General features: G+C 40.7%; 1 protein-coding gene and 1 long non-coding RNA gene across 2 annotated transcripts in view; both read left to right on the forward strand.

The window, feature by feature from the left end:
* LOC140723118 (uncharacterized) overlaps positions 1-20,912 on the forward strand; it is a 198,729-nt gene that overhangs the window by 6,498 nt on the left and 171,319 nt on the right. The gene's annotated exons all lie outside the window — the stretch shown is intronic.
* LOC140723116 (uncharacterized) lies at positions 397-20,046 on the forward strand. Its single transcript, XM_073037744.1, has 3 exons — positions 397-415; positions 1,179-1,279; positions 17,572-20,046. The coding sequence occupies exons 1-3, from the start codon at positions 397-399 to the stop codon at positions 19,489-19,491; spliced, it is 2,040 nt and encodes a 679-aa protein (XP_072893845.1). The 3' UTR covers positions 19,492-20,046.

The following is a 20,912-nucleotide window of genomic DNA, read 5'->3' on the forward strand; positions in this document are numbered from 1 at the left end:
ACAGGAGGAATGGAGACGGGCTGACCCCTATTGACAACAATGGATCTGGGGTTGAGAGGGTAAACAGCTTTAAGTTCCTCGGGATCCTCATCACTGAGGACCTCACGTGGTCTGTACACACAAGCTGTGCGGTGAAAAAGGCACAACAGCGCCTCTTTCACCTCAGACCGTTGAGGAAGTTTGGTATGGGCCCCCCAGATCCTAAGGACTTTCTACAGGGCCACAACTGAGAGCATCCTGAGTGGCTGCATCACTGCCTGATATGGGATCTTTACCTACTTTAATCGAAGGATTCTGCAGAGAGTGGTGCGGACAGCCCTGTGCATCTGTAGTTGTGAACTTCCCATGATTCAGGAAATTTTTAGAGACAGGTGTGTAAAAAGGGTCCGCAGGATCATGGGGCAGCCGAGTCACGGTAATCATGATCTATTCCAGCAGCTACCATCGGGGCAACGCTACCGCAGCAGAAAATCCAGGATCAACAGGCTCCGGGACAGCTTCTTCCACCAGGAATCAGACTGCTTAACTCACGCTGATTTGAGTGCATTTCTATGTTACCTTGACTGTTCTGTTTATTATAAATTACTATGAAATACTACGATTGCACATTGCACATTTAGACGGAGGCATAACGTAAACAGTTTTACTCCACATGTATGGGAAGGATGTAAAAAATAAAGTCAATTCAATACATCTTTCTGCGACAGATCATAGTTCAATAGTCTCTGCAATATTGTTTCATGCATTATTATTGCACATTGGTACAGTAATATTGTGTGTGTTATTATTCTCTATTTTTAGTAAAGTCTTCACACTGCTAAGTGCGATTTTAAATATTGCTGCTGTAACGAGAGAATTTCCCACTCGGGATCAATAAAGTATTTATTATTATTATTATTATTATTATTATTATTATTATTATTATTATTATTATTATTATTCTCCAGCCCTATATCTCTTTCACCGACTTCAGCGCTCTTGACTTTACGCCTCCCCCTTTCCCGTTTTCTCCTATCACCTCATGTCGCCCCACAATCTGACTCCCTCCCTTCCTTTCCAGTCCTGAAGAAGGGTGTCGGTCTGAAACGCCGACTGTTCACTCCTCTCCATAGTCGCCGCCTGCCCCCCTGAGTTCCTCCAGCATCTTGTCTGTGTTGCTTTGGGTTCCGTATCTGCAGATTCTCGCCTGATAAATCATTGCGCATGCGTGGTCGGGGCACCAATCCCGAGTATCGCGCATGCGCCGAGTAGCCCGGAGGCCGAAAACGACCGGACAAAGGTAAGAGCGGGTTCCGGGCGGGTTCTAATTCACCGGCGTCTGAAACGCGACCGAAGGACAATTACTGTGATTTCCAGCAACACTGGTGCTGCACCCCACGACGGTCCTGGTCCTCTCCCGCTGTCGCAGCCCCACGATCCGTACCCGGCCCCAGAGCATGCTTACCGGCGCATGCGCATTCTTGCGCCTTTCAATGTTGCCAGGGAGGTTTCTCTCTCCCTCTCCCTCTCCCTCTCCCCTCTCTCTCCCCCTCCCTCTATTGTTTTACAGCGGTTGGCACCCAGCTTAATGGTGCATTACCGTCACCTTCTGCTCCGGAGTATGCGATGGACTCACATTCTAAATCCCTTCATCCAATCGGACACATACACATAACCTAACCTACACTTTATCCTCCCCATCCTAGTACCCTATTTCTGTTTATCCATCATATGCTATAAAAAAACAGTGTACCCCTTAAGAAAGCTAAAAATACCCTGACCTGTGTTCTCTCACCCATGCCCAGCAGCCCTTTTAATGTGAATTCCTGCACCCCCAGTTCCCTTAGATTAATTCTCATCATCTCTCTCTGTATCCCATACTTCCTGCAACTCAGAACTACATGCTCTACTGACTCCTCTTCCTGACATTCCTCACACAGTCCTGCCTGGTGTTTCCCTATCAATTTCAGTGTTTGGTTTAGTGCACAGTGCCCCAGCCTTAACCTAGTCCACACAATTTCCTCTATTCTGTATCTACTTCCTACCCTAGTACCTGCAACACTTTTTTGTATTTGATATAAATGCCTCCCTTTCCCCTCCCTGTCCCATCTTTCTTGCCACATTTGGTTATTTTTTCCCCCAGATTACACACTTAACATCTGCTTTACTAATACTAATGTGCATTTCTATATTTTCTTTCTTTATTGCCCTCTTTGCCAACTCATCCACCCTTTCATTGCCCTTCACCCCTACATGAGCTGGAACCCATAGAAATTTAACCTGACCTCCCTGATTTTCAACTCTTGTGACTGACTGAAGGACTTCATGAAGTACATCTTGCCGGCTGTTTGAGTGAGAATACCTTAAACTTGCTAGTACCGAAGATGAATCTGAGCATATCAACACTTTGACTAGTTTCGTTTTCTCCATCCAACGCAACGCAACCAACACTGCCATCATCTCCACTGTATACACCGCTAACTTATCAGATGTTCTTCTGCTGATTGCAATTGCTTTTGCTGGTATTGCCACCCCAAACCTTGTCACTCCTGTCTCAGGTTCCTTAGCACCATCTGTATAGACCTGAGTATAATCACTATACATTTCCATCACGTAACAGTTAAATGCACTTACCAAATCAGTTTTATACTTTCCTTTCCTTTTTACCTCTAACAAATGCCAGTCTACGTCAGGCAATATCAGCTTCCATGGAGCTACAACCAGATAAACTACTGAAGGACTTATCCCTAGATCAAACACTCCACATGATCTAGCAATATCATTCCCTACCCGATTAAAGTTTTCCCTCTGAAACCTCCCATTTTTCCAGGACTCCTGCAACACTCCTTTAGCAGGGTGGGAATCATTGTGTCCCTGCAAATTAACCCAGTAGTTTGTCATCAATTGCATCCTTCTTAATTCCAAAGGCATTGTTCCCATTTCTACCTGCAGGGCTGATACTGGTGATGTTTTAAAAGCCCCACTGCACACTCTCAAAACCAGAGCCTGAATCACATCCAGTTTCCTTATAAGAGACCTAGCTGCTGATCCATATGCTACACTTCCATAATCCAACACAGATCTTACTAAAGCCACATACATTCTCTTTAATGCTGAACAACTTGCTCCCCATTCCCTACCAGTCAAACATCTCATCACGTTTATTACTTTTTTACATTTCTCTTCAACTTTCCTGATATGGTCTGCCCATGTTAATCGTGAATCAAATATAACTCCCAGAAATTTAAATGATCCAACCCTTTCTAAATCAATCCCATACATCCTTAGATAGATAGATAGATAGATAGATAGATACTTTATTCATCCCCATGGGGAAATTCAACATTTTTTCCAATGTCCCATACAAGTGTTGTAGCAAAACTAATTACATACAATACTTAACTCAGTAAAAATATGATATGCATCTAAATCATTATCTCAAAAAGCATTAATAATAGCTTTTAAAAAGTTCTTAAGTCCTGGCAGTTGAATTGTAAAGCCTAATGGCATTGGGGAGCATTGACCTCTTCATCCTGTCTGAGGAGCATTGCATCGATAGTAACCTGTCGCTGAAACTGCTTCTCTGTCTCTGGATGGTGCTATGTAGAGGATGTTCAGAATTTTCCATAATTGACCGTAGCCTACTCAGCGCCCTTCGCTCAGCTACCGATGTTAAACTCTCCAGTACTTTGCCCACGACAGAGCCCGCCTTCCTTACCAGCTTATTAAGACGTGAGGCGTCCCTCTTCTTAATGCTTCCTCCCCAACACGCCACCACAAAGAAGAGGGCGCTCTCCACAACTGACCTATAGAACATCTTCAGCATCTCACTACAGACATTGAATGACGCCAACCTTCTAAGGAAGTACAGTCGACCCTGTGCCTTCCTGCACAAGGCATCTGTGTTGGCAGTCCAGTCTAGCTTCTCATCTAACTATACTCCCAGATACTTGTAGGTCTTAACCTGCTCCACACATTCTCCATTAATGATCACTGGCTCCATATGAGGCCTAGATCTCCTAAAGTCCACCACCATCTCCTTGGTCTTGGTGATATTGAGACGCAGGTAGTTTGAGTTGCACCATATCACAAAGTCCTGTATCAGTTTCCTATCCTCCTCCTCCTGTCCATTCCTGACACACCCCACCCTTAACTTCTTCCCTACTTCAATTCTTTTCCTAGCGAAAAATACAGTTTGAGTTTTTTCCACTGAAAATCTACATCCCCAATCATAACCCCACTCTACCACTTCATCAATTGCTCCTTGTAGTTTCCTGATTATATGCTCCGTGTTCCTGCCTCTTTTCCACAAGGCCCCATCATCCGCAAACAGTGACCTACCTATATCCACTGGTACCTTTGTGAAGACATCATTGATCATAATGATGAAAAGTAAGGGGCTAATCACACTACCCTGAGGTGTGCCATTTCCCACTATGTACTGTTTTGATAATTCTGAATTTGTCTACCAAACAAAAAATCTTTAATCCAATTAAAAACTCTCCCCCCAACCCCCATCTTGTGCAGTTTAATTAATAATCCTTCCTTCCACATCATATCATAGGCTTTTTCAATTTTCATAAGCTACTGCTTCTTTATTTGCCTGGGCATTTCTTATTTCAGTCTCTAACCTTATCACTGAGTCCATGGAATTCCTTCCCTTCCGAAAACCACTCTGATAACTTGCCAGCATTCCTCTCTTCTCAAGATCATATGATAACCTTTCAGTTATCATCCTTTCCATTACCTTACATATATTTGATGTTAGTGCTATTGGCCTGTAGCTAGTGGGTTTTGACGGATCCTTGCCAGGTTTCCTTATTGGAATTACTACTGCTTCTTTCTATGCACTTGGCAATCTTCCGTCCTCCCACACTCTGTTGTAAAAATGCAGTAACTTCAAGAGCGCTCCTTCTCCTAGATTTTTTAGCATAACGTAGCATATTAGATCTTTCCCTGGTCTCGATCTCTTTATTGCTCTCACCATTTCTGCCAAAGTAAATGGATCATCAATTATATCATCTGTTTCTTCCCTCCTGTTTAACACACCTGGGTATTGACTCATTGTTCTTTCCCTTCTCCTTCTCCCTTCTTCAGACAAATTTTCTGAACTATGTATCTTTACAAATGACTTGGCCATGATCTCAGCCTTATCCCTGCTGGAGACCGCTGTTTCCTCCTCAGATATCATTACTGGATACTTCCAATCCCTTCTATCTCCCCCCATCCTCTTAATCATTCCCCATACCTCTCCCACAGGCGTTGTTCTTCCTATTTTGTTGCAAAAACTCCTCGAACTTGCCCTTTTAGCTTGACGTATAGTTCTTCTCACCACTGCCTGTGCCTTCTTATATTGAATCAAATGCTGCATATTATGGGTTCTTTTAACTAGCCTGATTGCTCTATTTCTGGTTTTTACAGCCTGACAACATTCCTCTGACCACCATGGCACTATTTTTCTATTCATCCTATTTTTACTCCTGGGTATAGATCCTTCTGCTGCCATAACAATTGCTGAAGTTACCTGACTGTTTAATTAATCTATATCTCCAGAAATGTCAATCTTTGTCAATGCTTCTTCACTTAACTTCTGGAACTTACCCCAATCTGCTTTTCCAAACACCCACTTTGGGACTCCCCCACCTGGTCTTATTTCAACTCTTTCACCCACTGAACATAAAACTGGGTAGTGATCACTGCCTACTGTTGAAGCAGTCCAAACTCCCCAGTTACTGATGCCAGCCAAGACATTAGACACTAATGTAATATCTAATACCGACTCAGTTCCCGTTGTTATGTTTATCCTTGTTCCTCTACCATCACTCATACATACCAAATCCCTTTCTTCCATCAAATCTTCAATTACCGTTCCATTTGAATCTGTAATCGGATCCCCCCATATTGTGCTGTGAGCATTGAAATCTGAACACCACACTACTTTGTGTCTATTTTCTCCTTGTATCCTTAGTAGGCTGTCCAAATCCAACCTTTTACATGGATTGTAGTAGTTAATTATAACCACTCCCTCCCCTCTCTCCCATATTTCCACCACTATGTATTCCTGATTGTCTCCTTTTTCCAGTACTCTATACGGTATACCTTGCTTGATTAACATAATACAACCTCCTCCTCCCCCTAGATTTCCATCTTTCCTTATCATTGTATACCCATGTACCACAAAGTCTAAAGCCGGTTTCAACCAAGATTCCTGATTACACACTACATCCGGTTTTACAACCATTTTCTTAATAAATTCCTTAAATTCCTGGCCATTGGCCAGTAAACTCCTTGCATTCCATTGCAAAAGAATCACCATAATGAGTACTAACTAACCTATGACACTTCCTGGCTTGACTGATTAGTGAGGTTCTCCCTCACTTCTTCCCATGTCAGTCCTGCTAACCCTAAATGGTTTACTGCTGCATTGATCACCAGCTGAATTTTGTCACTTTTTGACTTTACCTCTGCCGTACTAATAATGACTCCTGCAATGAATGTTACTAGAGCTTTATTTTCCACATAAATCCTGTCATTTACTCTTCGCTGCATCTCTTGCATCCCTATTGCTCTCTGGTCATTAGGAGCATTTTTCTGTTCTCTTGACATTCTTACAGCTTCTGCATGTGATCTTTCTTTTCACTCTTATTTCTTGAATTTTATTCTCCCGTCTCATAACTTCACACTCACTATACGCCACATTATGAACTCCTCCACAATTACAGCATTTTGGATTTTGGTTGCACTCCTGTTCCGCACTTTCCATGTTCATGATCATCCCCACATCTAGCACATCTCCTCTGCCTTTTACAGTTTTTAGCTATGTGTCCAAACCTTTGACAATTATAGCACCTCAATGGCTTTGGCACAGATACCCTTACTGGGTAAGTCATGAAACCCAGGAACACTTTCCTTGGCATTCATTCTTCTTCAAATTCAATCAATACTATTTCACTTTCCTTTTTCATTCCCTCCTTTATTGTTTTCAGTCTCAGAACATTAATTACTTTCCCCCCTTTGATATTCCTCTTCAGCTCCTCCATGTTTATACTCATTGGTACACCCGTGATCACTCCTTTACAACCACCATTTCATGCTCCCACCTTCCCTGCATATTCCACCTTGCATTTTTCTATCTCTTTTAGCTTGAGTGCTTTCTCAAGTCGTTCCTCATTCGCACATCTTACTAATAGATTGCCATCAGTAAGGACTTTTGCAAATACTATTTCCCCTATCCTATTTGCCAGAGTTTTTGTTAGCACAAACGGGTTAATTATCTTCATGTGTCCTTGCACCTTCTCATTAAACCTAATTATGACAACACCTCCTCTCTGCACTTCTTCATCTTCCTCACTTTCAGAACTTTCTGCATTGTCATTTCTTATTCTTTTATTCCATTTTTCATTCATCCCCTCACTATCTCCTTATTCCCTTTATTTCTCCCTTCACAATAATCCATTTCTCCACAGCTACCTACCTCTGATCCCAAATCCATATCCCGCTCCTTCTCCACTCTCTTTCCCTCAGCCCCTCCTCTCACCTTGTCTGCCATTACCAGACCCAGGCAACCCCCTCCCAGCAATTCCCGCTCCTTCCCGACTCTCTTTCCCTCAACAAGTTCCAAACCACATTCACACATGCACCACCACCTTCCAAACTCTCAGCCCAGCCCACGACCAGCCCAACAATATCGGGAGGTTTCTCTTCGTGAGGGTTTCTGGGTAAAGAGGCAGCCATGGGCGGTATTGCCGGTGTTGTTACGTACAGTCGAAGGAAGTGCGAGCGGATGTATCTCCCAAACATTGCCGAGCTCCACTATGTAAATCCGAGGATTATGAATCCGAACGAAAATATAGTTCCCAGTTAAGCTCGGTTGAAGAGTTTACCTTCCAGTCAGTGAAAATGTCAATTAGTGCTGTATGGAAATAAAACCTTCTGGCAGATTTAGTTCTCTCTGGGTCAATAACGATATGAAACAGCTTTACCTCGATGACGTGACTTCTGGCTTTCAGATCACAAAGGTGCCGCACTCCAATGAGAATAACCACTGCCCTCCACTATATATTCATTGGCATTGCCATCGATGGGTTCATCACTGTCAATCAGCAGATGGGGGGGGGGGTGATCCAAGTAATTAGTAAATCTCCAGGATCGTACATGCAGTAACCAGTGATCTTTGTAGTATTGTGGAACATGCCCAGAACTTGAAATAATCCCAAAGGAGAGAAACAAATTGAGCCAAGTCACAGGTTGATTGAAGTCAGAAACAGCCCATTCTCATAAAGACAGGGATATAGTCAGATAATTTGATGGTCAGTCAGAATGTCTGATCCGTGCCTTGTTAGAAGATGAGTGCATATGGAAACATAGAAGTCTGCAATATAATACAGGCCTTTCTGCCCACAGTGTTGTGCCGTCCATGTAACCTATTCTAGAAACTGCCTCATATTTCCCAACTGCATTGCACTCTGTGTATTCTAAGCTCCATGAAATTATCTGAGTCTCTCAAAAGACTGTATGGTATCTGCCTGTACTGTCATTGCTGGCTGTGTATTCCATACACCTGCTACTCTCTGTGTGGGAAACCTACCTCTGACATCCCCATCGACCCTACTTCCAGGCACCTTAAAACAATGCCCCTTGTGTTTCCCAATTAGATAGATAGATACTTTATTCATCCCCATGGGGAAATTCAACATTTTTTCCAATGTCCCATACACTTGTAGCAAAACTAATTACATACAATACTTAACTCAGTAAAAATATGATATGCATCTAAATCACTCTCTCCAAAAGCATTAATAATAGCTTTTAAAAAGTTCTTAAGTAGTTTACTTAAATACATTAAATACAATCAATCCCGGCACTTTAACATATCTTACTCCTGGCGGTTGAATTGTAAAGCCTAATGGCATTGGGGAGTATTCTGTCTGAGGAGCATTGCATCGATAGCAACCTGTCACTGAAACTGCTTCTCTGTCTCTGGATGGTGCTATGTAGAGGATGTTCAGGGTTTTCCATAATTGACCGTAGCTACTCAGCGCCCTTCGCTTAGCTACCGATGTTATACTCTCCAGTACTTTGCCCACGACAGAGCCCGCCTTCCTTACCAGATTATTAAGACGTGAGGCGTCCCTCTTCTTAATGCTGCCTCCCCAACACGCCACCACAAAGAGGGCGCTCTCCACAACTGACCTATAGAACATCTTCAGCATCTCACTGCAGACATTGAATGACGCCAACCTTCTAAGGAAGTACAGTTGACTCTGTGCCTTCCTGCACAAGGCACAATTCAGCCCCAGGAAAAAGCCTCTGACTGTCCACATGATCAATGCCTCTCATCATCTTATACACATCTATCAGGTCACCTCTCATCCTCCGTCACTCTAAAGTTCACTCAACCTATTCTCTTTCTTTCTTTTTAAATCTTCTTATTAATTTAAACAAAACCATAAGTGAAATATGAATACAAAACGTTTGAGAGTACATAATTAATAGTTTAAATAGACAATCAGATATGTAATAATCAGTATATAAGGCCTCCCAAACTCATAGTATTAATGTAAAAGAATCGAAAAAGAGAAAAAAAAACAAAAAAACTAAAAGAAAACTTAAAAAAAACTAACCAACATGGGCAATTGCATAATGTTAAGTACATACAGTAGTGCCGATAACTCCGAACCTCCATCCAAATAATTAAGGATAATAACAGTAAGGTTTAGGATCAGACCATTTAACTCATATGAAAATGTTGAATAAATGGTCTCCAAGTTTCCTCAAATTTAACTTATGAATCAAAAACCACGCTTCTAATTTTTTCTAAACTCAAACAAGAAGTAGTTTGAGAAAACCACTGAAATACAGTTGGAGGGTTAATTTCTTTCCAATTCAGTAAAATAGATCTTCTAGCCATTAATGTAACAAATGCAATCATTCGTTGAGATGAAGCGGATAGACAATTATTATCTATCATTGGTAAACCAAAAATTGCAGTAAAAGGATGCGGTTGGAAATTGATATTTAAAACTCTTGAAATAATATTAAAAATATCTTTCCAATAATTATGTAAACAAGGACAAGACCAAAACATATGAGTCAATGAAGCAACATCAGAATGACATCTGTCACAGGTTGAATTAACATAAGAATAAAATCGAGCAAGTTTATCTTTAGACATGTGAGCTCTATGTACAACCTTAAATTGTATTAGGGCATGTTTAGCACAAATAGAGGACGAATTTACCAATGATAAAATTTTTTCCTATTGCTCAGTAGATATAGGACAATGCAATTCTTCTTGCCATTCCTTCGTAATTTTTTTGATACATCTGGCTGTACACTCATAATCATATTATAAATGATAGCTACTAAACCCTTTTGACAAGGATTGAGGGCTAAAATTCTTTCTGTAATGTTCAATGGACATTCTTTCAAAAAAGACTTTAATTCATTATACAGAAAATTTCTGACTTGCAAATATCTAAAAAAATGGGTTTTATGTAAATTATATTTATTAGATAGCTGTTCAAAGGACATAATGTTATCATCCAAAAACAGATCACGAAAACATGTTATACCTTTTGTTTTCCATAAAAGAAAAGCTTGATCTATAGATGAAGGTCGAAAGAACTAGTTAGATATTATAGGACATGACAGCATAAACTTATTCAAGCCAAGAAATTTACGAAATTGAAACCAAGTTCGTAATGTATACTTGACTATGGGATTAGTTATCTGTTTATTCATTTTGAATAACGAAAAAGGAAGTGAAGATCCTAAGATTGAGATCAGTGAAAAATCTTGCACAGATTTACATTCCAAATTTACCCATTGTGGGCAAGCAGCTGTAGTCGATTCTTGTATCCAGAATATTAAATACTGTATGTTAACTGCCCAATAGTAAAATCTTAAGTTTGGTAGAGCCAAGCCGCCCTCCTTCTTAGGCTTCTGTAAATATTTTTTGCCTAGTCTAGGATTTTTGTTCTGCCACAAATAAGAAGATATTTTAGAGTCAACCATATCAAAAAAAGATTTAGGAATCAAAATTGGTAATGCTTGAAATAAATATAAAAATTTAGGTAGTATCATCATCTTAATGGCATTAACTCTGCCTACCAAAGACAAACATAGAGGAGACCACCTATTAGCAAGTTGCTTAATTTGATCGATTAAAGGTAGAAAATTAATTTTAAATAAATCTTTATGTTTTCTGGTAATTTTAATACCTAAATAAGTAAAATAATCTGTATCAATTCTATATGGTACATGATTATAAATTGGAACATGCATATTTAATGGAAATAGTTCACTCTTATTAAAATTCAATTTATAACCAGAAAAGTTACTAAATTGAGCGAGCAAAGAAGAAAGAGCAGGAATAGATCTTTCAGGGTCATATATATATATAATAACAAGTCATCCGCATATAATGATACCTTATACGTCATCTCCCCACGGGTAATACCGAAAATATTGGGTGATTCACGAATAGGTATAGCCAAGGGTTCTAAAGCAATGTGAAATAATAAAGGACTTAAAGGACAACCTTGCCTTGTACCACAAAATAGCTGAAAAAAAAGGGGATCTTTGATTATTGGTAAAAACCGAAGCAAAGGGTTTATGGTATATTAATTTAATCCATGATATAAATTTTGAACTAAAATTAAAATGTTGCATTGTATTAAATAAATTTGGCCATTCGACTCTATCAAATGCTTTTTCGGCATCTAAAGAAATGACACATTCTGGTATTTTAGATGAAGAGGTATAAATAATATTAATTAATTTTCTAATATTAAAAGATGAATAGTGATTTTTAATAAATCCAGTCTGATCTTCAGAAATAATTCGAGGTAATATATTTTCTAATCTAATAGCCCAAATTTTACTAAAAATCTTAAAATCCGTATTCAATAAGGATATAGGCCGATAGGATGCGCATTCAGTAGGGTCTTTATCTTTTTTAAGAATTAAAGAAATAGAAGCTTCATAAAAAGATTGTGGAAGTTTGCCTATACTTAATGCATCTTTAAAAATTTTACAAAGCCAAGGAGAAAGTATGGAAGAAAAAGATTTTAAAAATTCTGTAGAAAAACCATCTGGACCAGAAGCTTTACCCGAATTCATTGAAAAAATAGCCTTTTCTATTTCAGACTCCGTAATAGGTGTATCCAAAAATACACTATCCTCAACAGTTACTTTTGGAATATTCAATTTCCTTAAAAATTCATTTATTATAGAAGAGTCCTTAGTATATTCTGATTGATATAAGGGATTATAAAAATCTTGAAAGGCTTTATTTTTCTCTTTGTGATCGCTCGTCAAAGTACCATCTTGTTTACGAATCCTAGTAATCTGTCGTTAATCCAAAGCAATTTTCAATTGGTTAGCTAGTAATTTACCAGACTTATCTCCATATATATAGAATTGGGCTTTTGATTTAATAAACTGACTTTCAATCAAGGAGCATAATAGTAAGCTATGCTCCATTTGAAGTTCCACTCTTTCTTTATAAAGTTCTTTGCTAGGGGTCATTGAATAAATCTTGTCAATTGCTTTGATTTTATCAATTAGTGTTAATATTTTAGAATTAGTTTGTTTCCTAACTCCAGCAGAATATGAAATAATCTGTCCACGAATATATGCCTTAAAAGTATCCCACAAAGTTCCACTAGAGATCTCTGCTGCAGAATTTGTTGAGAAAAACAAATCAATTTGCTGTTTAATAAAGTTGACAAAGTCAGAATCCTGCAATGAAACAGGATTAAACCTCCAACCTTTAGTATTAATATATGAATCTGTCATCTTAATAGATAACTTCAAAGGTGCATGATCAGATATGGTAATAGAGTCATATTTACAATCCATAACATCTGTAAGTAAATGGTGATCAATGAAAAAGTAATCAATTCTTGAGTAATTATGGTAAACATGGGAAAAGTATGAAAACTCTTTGTCATTAGGGTGTAAAACACACCAAATTTCACAAATAGCTGAATCAATCATAAAAGAGTTAATGAGAGAAGCCGATTTATTCGGAAGAGTTTGGGTGGGCTTGGATCTATCCATCAAAGGGTTTAAACAACAGTTAAAATCCCCACCCATTATCAATCTATATTGATTCAAATTAGGAAAGGATGTAAATAAACATTTAAAAAATTCAAGACAATCAGTATTTGGAGCATAAACATTAACTAAAACAACTTTTTGATTAAAAAGTAGACCAGTAATAAGCAAAAATCTACCTTGCGGATCTGAAATTGTTTCATGATGTATAAAAGAAGTTGATGAATGTATAAAAATGGAAACACCTCTTTCTTTGGCTTGCGAATTTGAGTGATACTGTTGGTCCTTCCAAAACCTAAACAACCGTTGACTATCCACCTTCCTTACATGAGTCTCTTGTACAAAAATAACATTAGCATTCATTCTATGGAATACATTGACTGTTTTTTTCCATTTGATCGGATGATTTAAACCATTAGTATTCCAAGAAACAAAGTTAATAGTCCTATCCATATTGACAATATCTATTACAGTTAACACATAAGTTTGAAAAAGAAGTGAGCTCATGAACCCGGAAGAAGGAAGTAAGTTCAGAGAGAAACCGGAAGTCAAGGCACTGCGACCATTTTTGTAGTTTCATATAAACCCATGAAATAAAACTAAGCAGAAAGCAAGCAAAAAGAAAAGAAAAAAGAAAAATCCCCCTCCCTCCACCCTCGAAACCCCAGGAAAAAAGCCAAAAAGAGGCAAGCAAGCAATCTAATACTAAAATTACCCCCGTGTCTCAAGACGGCAACTCAGACACAACAAAGTTTGAAAAAAAATACAAACAACCCACATTATAAGAGAGGGTTGGTGTAACAAAAGTTAAAATATAAAATTAGTATTATAAATGTATATAAACAAAAGGGTTAAAAAAGAATTAAAATGATAAAACCCATAAATAACTAATACTGGATTGGTATTTTAAATGAAAGTTTAAAACTTTCAAACACATCAAAACAGATATGACGTTCCAAGCACTAAAGTCTGTCGGGAAGAAGAAACGACATTTTATTTTTAAAAAAATCTTAATATTTAAATGTTAAGAGTATAAAAAAGCGTATATCAGCTTAAAAAGAAAAGCAAAAAGGAAAAAAAACCCCTAATAAGTTATTTTCAACGCTAATAGATTAATAATACGGAAAAATAATAAAGTCAAAATAAACCCAGCAAAAAGAGCTTTAACCGTATATAAGAAATACATGTAAGCCATACCCAAAAAAAAACCAAACATCATTCTGTAACAGATCCAAATCTATAGGCTAAATTACATTAGTCAGCCCGATAGAATGTCATTGTTCCAGGAAACTTTGAGCATCCGCTGGAGATTTAAACAGCCGAAAAGTTCCGTCCTCAAGAGTGACTCTCAAGTGTGCTGGAAATAACAGCACTTGCTTGCAGCCTTTCTGGTGAAATTTCGACATAACCAATCTAAAAGCCATTCTTGCCCTTAAGACTTCAGGGCTATAATCTTTCAGAATACGAAATTTAAACTCTTGATAGCTGATCATACCCTTTTTCCGATCCGCCCGAATCAAACGTTCTTTGGTATGAGGGTAATGGATCCGGAGAATTACATGTCGTGGTTTCAAACTTGAATCAGACCGAAAACAGGAGACACGGTGTGCCCGATCGATTACCGGGAGAGAGTCCAGTACCTTTGGACCCAAGACATCCATTAGAAATTTAGAGAAGAAACCGGTAAGATCACCGCTCTCAAATTTTTCCGGAATCCCAATTAACCGAAGATTTTGTCTTCGAGAGCGATTTTCAAAATCAGTAATTTTAACTTTATAACGATCCATCTGTTGAGAAGTCGAAGTTTGCTCTTCTTGTATTTTTTCAATTATACGATCTTTCTTGCGAGCGGCTTCTTCAAGAGCCAAAATACTTACTTGTTTTTGTGATTCCAGTGTAAGTGTCTGGAGCTTTTGTTCAACCAGCTTCAAATGCTCATCAAACCGAAAAAGCTTTACGGTTATTTTTCTCTCCAGTTCTTCAAATTTGTCTTCTATAAGCTTCACAATTGTTTCTAAAGTTATCGGTTCTTTAGTCTGTTTTGATTCTTTTGCTCGAGACATTTCAGCAAGTTGAGAATAATTCAAATAATTAAAAAGAAAAATTCTGTATGTTTAGACCCCTTTAGAATAAGTATAAGAAGATCCTTTAAGGGGTGTTTGTAGGTTAAAAAGACGTAAAAGGTTTGGAGCAAAGCCTAGAAGTGGTTTATTCCATGAGCGCCATCTTGAGACGTCAACCTATTCTCATAAGGCATGTTCTCCAATCCATGCAACATCCTTGTAAATCTCCTCTGCAGTCTTTCTATAGTATCCACATCCTTCCTGTAATGAGGTAATAGAATACTCTAAGTGGGGTATAAATCAGGTTTTATATAGCTGCAACATTACCTCACCACTCGTGAACTCAGTTCCATGGTTGATGAAGGCCTTCTTAACAACAATGTCAATCAGCGCTGCAGCTTTAAGTGTAAAATTGACATGGACCCCAAGATCTCACTGATCCTCCACACTGCCAAGAGTCCTAACATAATATGGCATTCTGTCTTCAAATCTGATGTACCGAAATAAACCACAGCACACTTGTCTGGGCTGAACTCCATCTGCCAGTTCTGCATCCTATCGATGTCCTGCTGCAACCTCTGGAGAACTGTCCAGACTATTCACAAAACCCTCAGCTTTTGTGTCATCATCAAACTTACTGACTCACCCTTCTACTTACTCATCAAGACCATTTATAAAGATCACAAAGAGAAGGAGTTTCAGAACACATCCCTGCGGAACACCACTGGTCACCGTCCTCCATGCAGAATACGAACCATCTACAGCCACCTTTTGGCTTCTGTGGGCAAGCCAATCCTGGATCCACAAAGCAAGGTCTACTTGGATCCTTGCGTCATTACTTTCTGAATGAGCCTCGCATGAGGAATCTTATCAAAAGTCTCACTGAAAGCCATGCACACTACATCCAATGCTCTACCTTCATCAGTGTGTTTTGTTACATCCTCAAAGAAATCAATCAGGTTCATAAGGCACGATCTGCCCTAGACAGAGCCACGCTGACTATCCCACATCAGATGATGCTTCTCCAAATGCTCAGAAATGCTGCCTCTCAGGAGCTTCTCCAACAGCATGCCCTCCTCTGAGGTAAGAACCACTGGTCTGTAATTTCCTGGCTTATCTGGCTTACCTGAAAAGAGAACAATGTCTCCTCATCCTCTGGTACTTTTCCCCTCCCTACTGATGGTGCAAAGATCATTACCAGACGTCCAGCATTTTCCTCCCTCACTTCCCACGGTAGCCTGGGGTATATCTCAAGATGACTACCCCCAACTTGAGTTGAAATTGGTAAAATTGTGATGCCAGAGCTCTCATTCAGAGGAGAACATATAGAAACGTGTAAAATTATGAAAAGAATAGATAAAATAGAGGTAGGAAAGTTGTTTCCACTGGTAGATGAGGCTAGAACTAGAGGACGTCGCCTCAAGATTTGGTTGAAATTGGGATGGAAATGAGGAGGAACTGTTTTTCCCAGAGGGTGGTGAATCTGTGGATTTCTCTGCTCAATGAAGGAGTGGAGACTACCTCAGTGAATATATTTAAGACCAGGTTGGATAGATTTTGGCATAGTAGGGGAATTAAGGGTTATGGGGAAAAGGCAGGTAGGTGGAGATGTCCATTGCCAGATCAGCCACGTTCTTATTAAATGGTGGAGCAGACTCGACGGGCCAGATGGCCGACTCCTGCTCCTATTTCTTATGTTCTTACCACAGACTATAATCTCTCCTGAAATACTGTCCTTCACCCATTCATGTCTTTTGCAAATATTTTTACAGGTTTGAAATGACAGAACACTTGTGCACGGGAATCTCAAACACAACAACACATCAGTTTTGCTGACTCTGGATATTTAAGGAGTGACCAAATATTTTCTTTGCGACACCAACACATCTGTTGTTGATCCACGGAGATGAAGAATTATCTCATACCAGCTGGTAATGTGTTCTGTCACTGAAATGAAGTTTTCTGTTGTAACTCAGTGAAATCCAATGGAACTGGGGTGCTGAGAACACATCAGCATTTGTTCACTGGAGATCAGTTCTTCAGCTGCTTTGATTGTACAAGGGATTCAAACATCTGACTTTCTGAATTGACAGAGAATTGATCGCAGTGAGATATCATTCTCCTTCTCTCAGTGTGGGAGGGGATTCACTCACAGCCTACCCACAGACACGCCAGTGAGTTCACAGTGGGGAGAGGCCATTCACCTGCTCTGTGTGAGGGAGGGGAACTACTCAGTCATCCAGTCTGAAGATACATCAGCAAGTTCACACCTTAGTGAGATGCTCCACCTGTTCTGACTGTGGGAAGCAATTCGTTCCATTGTCGATGCTGAAGATATATCCTAAAGTTCACCAGTGAGTGGACATTGACCTGCTCGGATGGTGGGAAGACATTCACACGCTCAACCAGACCACAGTGACACCAATCAGTTCACACCGGTTAGAAGCCATTCACCTGCTCTGAATAGGGGAACGGGTTCACTCAATCATCTCAACTGAATGAACAGCAGCGAGTTCACACCGAGAAGAGGCCATTCACCTGCTCAGACTGTGGGAAGAGATTCACTCACTCGTCCACACTACATAGACACCAGCGAGTTCACACTGGGGAGAGGCCATTCACCTGCTCAGATTCTGGGAAGAGATTCACTCACTCGTCCAACCTACAGAGACACCAGCGAGTTCACACTGGGGAGAGGCCATTCACCTGCTCAGACTGTGGGAAGGCATTCACTCAGTCAAATCACCAGCTGCAACATCAGTTAGTTCACACTAGGGAGATGCCATTCACAAGCTCAGACTGTGGGAAGGGATTCACCCAGTCATCTCAACTGAAGTCACATCAGCGAGTCCACACTGGGGAGAAGCCATTCACTTGCTCTGAATGTGGGAAAGGATTTGCTCGGTCATCTGAACTGAAGGTACATCAGCGAGTTCACACTGGGGAGAGGCCATTCACCTGCTCAGACTGTGGGAAGGGATTCACTCACTCGTCCAACCTACACAGACACCAGCGAGTTCACACTGGGGAGAAGCCATTTATCTGCTCTGAATGTGGGAAGGTATTTGCTCAGTCATCTGAACGGAAGTCCCATCAGCGAGTCCACACTGGGGAGAAGCCGTTCACTTGCTCAGAATGTGGGAAAAGATTCGTTCGGTCATCTGTACTGAAGTTACATCAGCGAGTTCACACTCGGGAGATGCCGTTCACCTGCTCAGACTGTGGGAAGGGATTCACTCACTCGTCCAACCTACAGAGACATCAGCGAGTCCACACTGGGGAGAAGCCATTCACCTGCTCTGAATGTGGGAAAGGATTCGCTCAGTCTTCTGAACTGAAGTCACATCAGCGAGTCCACACTGGGGAGAAGCCGTTCACTTGCTCAGAATGTGGGAAAGGATTTGTTCGGTCATTTGAACTGAAGTTACATCAGCGAGTTCACACTCGGGAGATGCCATTCACCTGCTCTGACTGTGGGAAGGGATTCACTCACTCGTCCAACCTACACAGACACCAGCGAGTTCACACTGGAGAGAAGCCATTCACGTGCTCTGAATGTGGGAAACGATTCGCCCAGTCATCTCAACTGAAGTTACATCAGAGAGTCCACACTGGAGAGAAGCCATTCATATGCTCTGAATGTGGGAAGGGATTTGCTCAGTCATCTGAACTGAAGGTACATCAGCGAGTTCACACTGGTGAGAGGCCGTTCAGCTGCTCAGAATGTGGGAAAGGATTCATTCGTTCATCTCAACTCCTGAGACACCAGCAAATTCACACTGGGGAAAAACCATTCATCTGCTCAGAATGTGGGAAGGGATTCACCGATTCAGTTCATCTGAAAGAACATCAGTTTGTTCACACTGTGGAGAGGCCGTTCACCTGCTCAGACTGTGGGAAAGGATTCACTCGGCGTTTTAGTCTATTAACGCACCAGTTAGATCACAGTGAGGAGAAACCATTCACATGCTCTGAATGTGGGAAAGGATTCACCCAGTCATCTCAACTGAAGGAGCATCGGCGAATCCACACTGGGGAGAAGCCGTTCGTCTGCTCTGAATGTGGGAAGGGATTTACTCAGTCATCTCAACTGAAGTTACATCAGCGAGTTCACACTGGCGAGAGGCCATTCATCTGCTCTGAATGTGGGAAAGGATTCAGTCGTTCTTCTCAGCTCTTGAGACACCAGCGAATTCACACTGGGGAGAAGCCATTCATCTGCTCAGAATGTGGGAAGGGATTCACCGATTCAGCTCAGCTGAAAGAACATCAGCTTGTTCACACTGGGGAGAGGCCGTTCACCTGCTCTGAATGTGGGAAAGGATTCAGTCGTTCATCTCAGCTCTCGAGACATCAGCAAATTCACACTGGGGATAAACCATTCTGAGGAAATGCGGATATATAAAAAATCATTTTGAACCCAAGTAACCTCTAGCTAAAAGAATAATTGGGACTGAACAGGAATTTTTGAACTAAAGTAAACTCTGTCTTCAGCAGTTAAGAAAGTAAGCAGCTTATACTGGTTTCCATTTAATTGTCAGAGGGACATTGAGAATTTGATAATATATATTGTACCCATGTTTGAGTAAGGACTCATCGATAAGGACAGCAATGAACATCTGCCTGGAATGAAGTCAGGACCTTGCAAAGGGAATAGCTGATAAGGACTGGACTGTATATCCATCTATATTCAAACCTTGAGTTAGTGCACTCTGTTATCTAAGACATTAAGTTTTGCACCAACAGACTTGGTGGGTGTACCAGTTCTAATAGCAGCTTGCAACAGTGACGTATGGGACTTACTATGTATGAATATACTGCTGTAACCTGACTGAGAGAGTCCACTTGTCAGATGGTTGGCAGCACTGACATGCCTTCCCTTTGTTCACTGGGTCTCAAACTCTTGCAAGAGAATCCAATAAACTGTGGTGCCGAGAGGAAACTGGTCTCCCGAGTTTTATTCAGATTCGACTTTAACATTGGGCGTCACGAACAGGATCCCAATACAGAGAGTGCGAAGCAGACAGACTGAGTAAGCGGCCGGACCACTCCGGGGACTGCGGAGACCGACCGGGCGCCCAACGGGTATTTCACCTTTTGTCGCTCTCCGGTAGTTCCTTTGGAGGCACGGTTCCTCGCCGAGGGCTGCTTGCATACCTTGACAGGATCGGGAAAGTATCTGTCGGAAGACTTGTAGAAGCTAGGCAAATGTTATTAATTGAGTAGGAGTCGGATCCTGGTAAATATATTAACTGAGCAGAAGAAGGTACCAGGTAAATTTTACTAACTGGGCAGGAGACAGACGTGCTGGGTAAATTTATCAATTCAGCAGGTGGTGCCTGCTGGGTAAATTTATCTGATTGTTAATTGAGCAGGAGGCTTTGTGCCGGGTAAATTACTTAGAGGGCATGGAGTCGAGTGATACGAGTGGGCCGAGAGCAGCCCTACACAATGTGTGTGAGAGTTTTCCAGACAAGGAAAAAGATTTGTGAATGTTGACCGCAGCGCTGAATAAAAAGATTGGGGGGGGGGGGGGGAATGTGGCCACTGAGCGGGAGCCTGCGATATCACCTCTTGAGAACAAGCAGTAAATTTGATATGGAAGATGAACTGTGGGAAGAAGTGGAAATTGTTGAAAAGGCAATGGAAGGATAAGGCAGATGCAAAGTGGAACAGTACATGATTAGCAAGTTGGAGGGATAATGCGTGTGACAAAGGGAGAGAGGTACATACTGTAGAAGACGCTAAAGGCGGAGTGTGAATGGGTGAATGGGCGCCGAAAACGAGAGCAGGAAAAACAACGTCAGC

Source organism: Hemitrygon akajei, unplaced genomic scaffold (assembly GCF_048418815.1).
Source record: "Hemitrygon akajei unplaced genomic scaffold, sHemAka1.3 Scf000101, whole genome shotgun sequence".
Classification (NCBI taxonomy): Eukaryota; Metazoa; Chordata; class Chondrichthyes; order Myliobatiformes; family Dasyatidae; genus Hemitrygon; species Hemitrygon akajei.